At 37.0% G+C, this 9494-nt stretch overlaps 1 protein-coding gene and 1 non-coding gene across 2 annotated transcripts; one reads left to right on the top strand and one right to left on the bottom strand.

Annotated features, from left to right (window-relative positions):
- The first annotated feature begins 871 nt into the window (after window positions 1–871).
- LOC141587231 (putative glucuronosyltransferase PGSIP8) lies at window positions 872–7965 on the top strand. The gene is made up of 5 exons (XM_074408682.1): window positions 872–1268; window positions 5919–6174; window positions 6303–6504; window positions 6596–6743; window positions 7100–7965. Exons 1-5 carry the CDS (start codon window positions 1015–1017, stop codon window positions 7644–7646), a joined length of 1407 nt encoding a protein of 468 aa, XP_074264783.1. The 5' UTR covers window positions 872–1014; the 3' UTR covers window positions 7647–7965.
- Window positions 7966–8576: 611 nt separating this feature from the next.
- TRNAI-AAU (transfer RNA isoleucine (anticodon AAU)) lies at window positions 8577–8650 on the bottom strand. The gene has a single exon. It is a non-coding gene; the product is annotated as a tRNA-Ile (tRNA).
- Window positions 8651–9494: the final 844 nt, after the last annotated feature.

Raw genomic sequence — 9494 nt, 5'->3', positions numbered from 1 at the left:
TCTTAAATTTAAGGTGGGTCAAGTATTAGGGCATTAGCAATAGATGAAACTCCAATAGGTTTGTTTTCATGCCACATAAGTTAGTATACAAATTCATTTACCTACAAACCTCATCTCAACAATAATTAAACCTCTTCAAGGTTCATCACATGGCCCACTATACTATTTCTCCTATCACATTCCCTCTCTACAAACCTGTATATTATATTGTAACCCATTTCATCCATGAACCTCAACACTCATGTCCAACAATAGAGGGTTTGTTGACAAACCTCTAAAATAATTGACACATAATCTTACAAACCTATTGACAAACCTGTATTGCTAATGCCTTATACCATTTGGGTGTATTAGATAAATCCATTGCTTTTCCCTATACATTTTTATATACGTGTGGTATAAACTTGATCTATTTTAAGCTTGAGACGAATAAGGAACTTTGGAGACTTGGTGTTTAATTGTTTATTAATATAAATTTTAAGTTTAAGACAAACAAGGTGATTACTATGGTATGGACTATGGAGTAGTAGTTCATATCCCACAAGTAAACGTTTACATATGACACATTACACGCATACTTTAAAATTAGCCGTAGCTTTATTTATAATAACTCGGGACATACCAAATAAAAAAAGGAAAATGAAAATGAAAGCGTACGGGTGACACCCACTTAAAGGTCTTGCCTCTCACACGTGGGGTGAGTGGGGACCTCTTCAATAAACAATTGTTGTGAGAGGGTGGCACCCAATTTGGGCGTCACCCGGTGGCGCCCTATCACTATCCATAAAAAAAAGTCAGACTCACTCCAAACCTTGTTCATTTCCCCCTCTTTTCCGCCCTTCTTTCTTCAAAACCCCCATTTCCCCCTCCCTCCCTCCCTTTTATAAATAAACACCATTTTAATTCTACAAACTAAACCCACACATTCACACCATATTATTAATTTTTAAACCTTTATTCATTGATTAATTAATTAATTAATTAAACACCCCATTTCCTTAACAAGAAGTAAGTATGTGTATCATACGGCGGCGGACGACGTCGTTAGTGGCGCTACTGGTGGTTTTAGTGGGTTTGATAGCGGCGGGGGAAGCGGAACTAAAGTATAAAAACGCGTATGCGACGATGATGTATATGGGAACACCAAGGGATTATGAGTTTTATGTAGCTACACGTGTTATGATGAGATCTCTGCTCAAACTTGATGTTCAAGCTGATCGTGTTGTTATTGCTTCCCTTGACGTTCCTCTTCGTTGGGTCCGCACCATGTATGTTCTTCTTCTATTTTATTTCATTTCTTTCTTTTAATTATTTATTTATTACAGTTGTTAATTAAATTAGTCGTTTATTATTGGTCTTAAGCTCTGTCATTATTAAGTGTCATGTGTTGTTTTATGTTTTCTTTATAGCTTCATTTGTAGCCAGCCTAGTGACCCTTTATTTGATAATTATTGACTAAGACGGTCTTACAATCTCTTATATACGGAGTCTGTATATAAACAGTTTTTTATTTGATTAATTAAAAAAATGATATAAATGGTCTTTATTAAACATTATCACAGATTTTTATTTAAGACGGTACTATTCGACATACGGTAACATTATAAATAGATAGGTAGATGGATGACTCATTTGTTTAATCACGGGTGCAAATGAGGTATGGTTTTAGTGTTCTGCAAAATGGGATTTTAATGAATCTCAATTGCAATTTTAGTGGAAGATGACTCGACCGTTTCGGTTTCATGAAACTTCTATCATAAAACCAAAACTCATAAAAATTTATTATGTTCAATTATCATATTACTAGATGTTACTTCCGTTCCGTTCAGTGGTGGAGCGAGGGGCGAGGGGCTAAGAAGGACACTCGCTCTGTTGATGTTTGAATTTTTTAGTTAAAATTTTCGAATTTTTCAAGGATACTTTATACTATTCTCTTTGTTTCCGTTGAAATTTTTCGTCTTTGACTGACTTTAAATCCCGACTTTGTCATTGATCCCGTTTTAATCTCAAGACGAATATACCTATTTTAAAAGAGACGTAAAAGATTAACTTCTTAAGATAATAAAGCCAAAAATGAATGTAAACAACAAAAAAGGAAGGATAGTACTAAAGAAAGGATATTCTATGGCAAGTGTTTTGGTACCGCAACTTAAGTTAATGTGTTGAATGGTGACTTGTTCATATCATATTACAAAAGTGACATGAATTTGATGTTAAATTTATTTGAATAATTAATTAGTTGATGGGGATCTGGTGTGGGTGAGCACAGGGTGTTCTTTGTGGGCCTCCAATCATCTGAATGTTTCATTACGTGACTTATTGACTTTCTCCAGAGACTACTTCTAACATTTGAGATTGACACATGGCGTAATCTTAATGGATTACTTGGGTGGGTGTAGGGCCCAATTAGACAACAGAGGAGCAAAATATCTTCGTTTGCTGTGCACTACGAGTCTACTACTTGTGTTAATGTGTCTGTTAATTATAGAATTGACAGCTACGGTCGTCCAAGTCGTTTTAGTATACGAGAATCCTAATGCCACGGCTTTTCTAAACTAATCCACACCCTGGGATGTGACATTTTGTGCCTAATTACATTGGATGATGACATTAGGATCCTCTCCGTTTACTTCTTTTCTAACTCTTGTTAGCACTCTGATTGCAATCTTTAAATGTTCTTAACAATCAGAATTTTAAAAGGATCTTTAGATGTAGTCATGTAGATGACCCTTACTCGATATTATCGGGTTATCGGGTTATGCACCAACTTAAAAGTTTTGAGTCAATCTTCCTTTAATTTTTAGCTGCCTTTCAACCTTTCATATTTTGGTTATTTTTTCGAAGTTTAAATGAATTAATAGACTTTTGACTTTTAGTTTTTGTCCAGTTGAGTTTTCGATAGAAAAATTAGTAGACTTGTTCATAGTATAAAGTAAGGGTATGTATGTCGACGGCAATAGTAACATCAACATGCGTGGTTTGGTGATAGCTACAAGTTACAACTCCAATTTAATAAGCTCAGGATATGTTTTTTTCTAATATATCCTTATCATGCTTAGTAAGCACTATTCTATATTAGTTTTGATGACAAATTTGTTTTCATCTTTGTTGTTTTGTAATTAATAAAGTATATACTATGATTAATTTGACAACTATTAGGTGACGTTTTTTTGGCCAGTTTTAAACTTTTCATTCATATTATCACATAAGAAAAAATCAATCTTTGGCGATGTCTTATGGTATTTTAAATGTGGATTAGTTTATTAGACTTCCACCGTGAAGCCATCAATCGATCTAATTTAAGATACATTTTAATTATGCCTCGTTTAAAATGTGCTCTCTATAATTTGATGAAAGAATAGATAAAAAGGATGAGCAACGCCTAAGTTCGATAATTCTTACTTCGTCATAGCCCGAGTGGCGGATTTAGTGGGGCTAGCGAGGACGCTTGTGCAGGAAAATAAAAATGTTAGCAAGTTTTAGTTCAGATTTTCGATTTTTCCGAGTTTATCTTATGTCATTACTTGTTCGCCTTTAGTGGAATTTCTCGCCTCCCTAACCTCAAATCCTTACCCCGCCACTTAAACAGGATTTTTGTAGGAATTGACGTAATTGTATTAATGTAGTTGAATTGCAATCAAGAAGTATTTGTACAAATCCATGAACAGAAAAAGCTAACAGTTATCAAAATGATCTAACATACGGAGAAGCATGTGATGATTACGGGAAAAACGCGCTAATTGTCAAACAACATTATTATATTAGTCTACGAAGTACCAAAAATCTCAACGGTTACTTTAATCAAACGGGTAGTTCAAGTACGACAAATTCAAAGGTTCGTTGAAACTTAAAAATGTTGCTCAACTAGTCAAGCACTCAAGCCCAACAATTTGCACTACTTGTCTACTAAGTAGCATCCATATGGTATTTTTCAATTTACAAAAGTTTAAGAAAACCGGCCTCTCACTGAGTTATTGAAAGATCAATCTTTTATGCCTTATGTTTTCTTTGTGATTTGTTTATCGTGATCCAAACGTATTTTCATAATAAGTGTACACATTTTTTTACTTGATTGATAACCAATTCTTTTATTCATGCTTTTTTACTTTAGTTGTAAAAAGGTGTTCATAAATTCATTGCATCATCTTTTTTATTAGACTTGCTCTATTCAGTTTTTGGGTTTATTGGTTATACGTGATGTTTTTGTTATTACCAAAGAGTATATCTTGACGGAGTCGTTGACACCTCGATCTCGACAGCTCGACTCATCACATCGTGGGGTTGAACGACTACATATCTTTGTAAAAGAATGGGAACTCAGGGTTTCATTCGTACTCAAAAAACTAAAGGCTAATGTAGGAAATTTTATTAGCTAAATCTGATTATTTTTATAAATTTCTCTTTTATATATGGCCTTTTGGGCGTCTGATCATCATTTTATCTACTTATATATGCAAGGAACAAAAATATGTAGGAATATTATATTAGAAGGCGAAATGAGTTATGGCCTTATGGGCACCAAATAGGCAAATACTTACTTGTGCATCTATTCCTTGAGCTATACACATTAATTTGGTCATGGCAACTTCTCATTTAAGACCGGTATATTTCTCTTAAGCTTTGCAGAATATAGTGTGAAAAACAAAAGATTTGTCTTATATGCACATATGGAATAATATTTAACCCGTTTTATTATTAAGACAGACTAGCTGTTTGGTCAGACATAGATAATGTTACTGGTTAGTTGAACTACTAGTCTACTACTACTACAATATTGCCGACCTAGAGCTGTACGGATAACATTGGGTGTCATGGCCTTTCATTTTCAGTAGTCCTTGTTTCTGAAGACTTTTTTTTGCCAGCAATCTTTCGAGACTAAAATGTGTGATTAAACATCACTTAAATATCACATTGATTGTCTAATTTCTATATAACTAGACTTGGCAACGGCCCAGGTCAAGCAACCTAGATCGTCAACCGGCCTGTGGTAAGGCCGTAAGGGTCTTACTGGGTCGGCCTAACTCATGTCTAGCCATGAACAGACTCATGCTGCCATGTTTTTATTATTTTTAATGGGCGTAGATGCGTTGGGTTGGGAAGGCCCGATCTGGTGCAAGGTCAGGGTTGGGCCAGGAGGGCCTTGGGATTGACAACTCTCGAGGCTGGATCGGGTTGGGCTGTCCTTTTCAGTTGGCCAGGTCTACCTATAAGTGTACAAATGATTTGAACTTTGGCATAATTTCTGCATTAGCTTGCGTACACTCATGATGTCATTTATTTTAACCATATTAGTTAACATAAATATTTTATTTGTTCAATTTTTATCTACCATATATGGAGTATTATTCAACTATACTTGTAGAGTAGTATATAAACTATATATGGAATACTATATATACTTACTCCTTACTTCATAATCATTTATATATCGTTTATATTCTTTGTGAGAAGTATTTTAATCAAAGGTAAACTAATGATTGGAACAGAGGAATACAATTGTACATATTATAGATGATGTAAACTTGTAAAGCATATGTACAATTGTTCCTATTTGTGTTGTTTCCATTTGACTTTTATGATCCAAGAATTTAATATTCATAAAAATACTTTGCACAATTTTTATAGTTTGTTGCAGAATGTTAATTATTAACTTTTATTTTATTTTATTTTATAAAATGCAACATGACAATTATGACTTTTAAATCTATGTATCTGAAAATGTCTAGTAATGGAAGTTAATATCAAATACGGAGTAAATTGGATGGAGGTAGTAACAAGTATTGTTTGATTGCGGAATTGATTAATTGCATCTGTAGCACGGTCATTGCATAATAGATCCGGTCTATATGATGCAAAAATAAATAAATAAAAATGAAACAAGTCATCCAATTTGGCTGATCAAAAGTGATTGTTTTCAGGGAAGTAGAAGATGGACTTAAGGTAGTGAGAGTAGAGAATGTGTTCAACCCTTATATTGCTAGCAACGATCATGACAGATTCAAGTTAACTCTTAACAAACTCTATGCTTGGAACCTTGTGGAGTACGATAGAGTGGTCATGCTTGATGCTGACAATCTATTCCTCCAGAAGACCGATGAGTTGTTTCAGTGTGGCCAGTTTTGTGCAGCCTTTATCAATCCCTGCATCTTCCACACCGGTCTCTTTGTCCTACAGGTAATTAACCGCATAAGCTGGTCTAATGTTCTTGGGCTAGAGATTCAAAATCTCGGACCTGTTTTTTTTTTGGTTTTTATATCTTCACTGCTTACATTCATTCTAAGATTTTCTGTTGTGGATTATAGCCGTCTAAGAAGGTTTTCAAGGACATGCTTCATGAACTGGAGATAGGAACGCCTAATCCAGACGGAGCAGACCAGGGTTTTATCGGTGGCTATTTTGCAGACTTGCTTGATATGCCTATGTTTCATCCTCCGGCTAATGGCACCAAGCTTGATGGGAACTATAGGCTTCCTTTGGGTTATCAAATGGATGCTTCTTACTTCTGTAAGTATAATCGATCATATCACAGTTAATGTCATCGTTGTTTCATTTGGATTGTCTTTTTCTAATACTTGTTAACTTTATAATGTTACAGACCTCAAACTACGCTGGAATGTGCCTTGTGGACCAAACAGCGTGATCACCTTTCCTGGAGCAGTATGGATGAAGCCATGGTATTGGTGGTCATATCCTGCTCTCCCTCTTGGATTCTCATGGCACGAACAACGCCGCAAAACTCTTGGGTATGTGTCAAACACTCATCTTGATTAGCTAGTTAGGTTAGGGTGATACCCATGGACGTTAAAAGAGCAAGGAGTAGCTAGGAAGGACTTGACGAAATTGACTCCATCTGAATGATCTGACCCAAATTGACATGCACATGTAAAGAATATACTGATATAGCGAAATGCACTAGGCAAGCAATGTTCTCAAAATGACTAGAACCCAATTTGACACGCGCCCACCAGCAGTACCCGAAATCCAATAGAGTGTCATGTTTGCTAGGTCTAAGCGAGTACATCAATTTGTGACCATGAAAACAATGCAATTAACTCGAAAGAACAAATTACATTCTCTGATAACCTATTTTAATTTGTAGGTATCAAGCTGAGATTCCTATGGTGTTGATCGAGATAGTTCTTTACCTAGGAATAATTGCCATAACTCGGTTGGCTCGACCAAACGTTTCCAAGCTTTGCTACCGGCGTTTTGACAGCAAGAGCGTGACTGCATACCACGTGGGTCTGAAATTCATAGCATTGGCGTCAGTTATAGCAGCCTACGTCATTCCCTTTTGTATTGTCCCTCACACTATTCACCCTTTGGTGGGGTGGGCCCTTTACTTATTAGGCTCTTTTGCCCTTTCTTCCATAACCATTAACACCTTCATGTTACCCACATTACCTGTGATAACCCCAGGTCTTGGGATATTCGGGGTGCTTCTAGTGATGGCTTACCCTTGGTACAAAGACGGGGTTGTAAGGGCACTTGTCGTGTTTGCCTATGCCTTTTGTGCTTCCCCTATACTGTGGATTTCTTACAGCAAAGTCATGTCAAGCCTTCAAGTTTCTCTTGAAAGGGAAGCTTTCTTGCCAAGTAGAATGAACGAATCCCCTCCTCCTTCCGGGTTTAACAAGATCTACTAAATGATGGGTGTTCCAAATGATATCAGTGGAATTGAGAGAAATGGAAGCTTGTTTTGGGCATGAAGCTTCGCCTACTTGGATGGTATAATTGAATTGAGCAAATTCTTCCATGTCTCTGAGACGAAAAAGAACATACAGATTATCTTCCCGCGTATCAGTTATTATTGGTAGCATGTGGATAGTAGTGGGCGCACAGAGCAATTGTTCTGCACTTGAGTTAGCCGTTGAGTTTGGTTGTCAAATGCTAATGCTGGCCAAAAAAGTTGGCTTTATGTACAGAAATTCTATTGACATTGAATTAATCATCGACTGTTGTTTTTGAGCTGTGTTTCATCTGTTTTTACGAAAGTTTTAGTTATTTCGGGTCACATTTCAAGCATTGTATAAAATGAAAGGTGGACGCCAAAATGTGGTCGATTTATGAAGAGTTTTGAGGATCACCTCTACTGTGAGTCACTTTTGTCGGGTCATGTCACAACTTACGGTTTTATTGAACTTGAAGGTCAGTTTCTGTTTGATGCAGTCTACTTTCCCCGCTGACACTAAATTGACCGAGTTCAGGTTAGAATGCTAGTACGGAGTACTTTGGAAGATTTCAAAGATTTCGTTGCAAATTTAGCTGGTCATCTTAATCAGCTTACCGCAAACAGTCTCAATGTCTCATCAATACTGCAAAGCTAGCGATGGCGAGTAATTTGTGTCCAACTGAAAACTTCCAAGTTCATCAATTTGTCCTAAAAATTGGATCTAAACTTACAAATTGTAACCGCATCCAAAAGGGAAAAACCCATTAGATAATTACGTAGGAGTATAAACAGTGCCTCAAAAGGCCACTGATCAAAATTCAATAACTCCCAACATATTCTGAGCAAATACCCAGGTAGCCGCACTCTTGACAAGACCAACTTTTTCACCAAAAAAATTTAAAAATGGCCTATGCAGGTCTCGAACCTGCGACCTTCGCGTTATTAGCACGACGCTCTAACCAACTGAGCTAATAGGCCTCGTTGTTAAAAGTACTTGGAGCACAATATTTTACAAGTAGTTATCCCAGCATAACCATTTACTAAACATAGCGGGCTGGGCCACAGGCCGCACGCGTGCTACAATGGCTTTCTATTAGTGAGAGTTGGGCGGCCCATGCCATCTAGAGCAAATACAATGGCTTTCTATTAGTGAGAGTTCATCAAGGCAAGCTTTTAGAAGGAGTGATTTTTTTTTTTTGAAGCAAACACCATAACATTGATATTAGGAATGTAAACCAAAGTTGTCTACAAGTACAAGGGGAGCAATAGCCTCAGGTACTGACCCAACCCAAAACCGAGTCGAGTAAGTTAACGGTAATAGGTGAGCCAAACCATGAGCCACGGCATTCCCCTCTCGTCGAGTAAAACTAAACTGAAAGCAATTAAAATGACTAGCAAGATCATAAACGACTTTTCCAACTCTACCAAAGTAATTCAAAGGAAAGGATTTGGACTTTAACATCGTGATCAAGAGCAAGGAATCCGATTCCAACACGACATTCTCAAGTCCCATTTGCCTCGCTGTAAGTAGCCCAAATTCCGCCGCCTTAGCTTCTGCAATTTCCTGACTCCATGCCTCAAGCACTTGCAAAGACTCCCATTCTTTCAACCTTACCATCGCATCCCGAATAACCAGCCGAATCCGCTCCCCCATATCACCCAAGACAAAGAAAGATCCACGTTAATCTTCCAAACACCCCTAGTCGCGCTTTCACTTCACCATCTCCTCCCTAACTACACGACCACCTGTCACGACTTTCTTGAACTTTCTTCCACGCCTCCCAATAGCACACCGCCTTATTCACAATACCTCGTGCTTTGT

This window comes from Silene latifolia, chromosome 6 (genome assembly GCF_048544455.1).
Source record: "Silene latifolia isolate original U9 population chromosome 6, ASM4854445v1, whole genome shotgun sequence".
Lineage (NCBI taxonomy): Eukaryota > Viridiplantae > Streptophyta > Magnoliopsida > Caryophyllales > Caryophyllaceae > Silene > Silene latifolia.
Note: the sequence above shows the minus strand (reverse complement) of the source record. Positions and strands in the feature narration are given on the sequence as shown.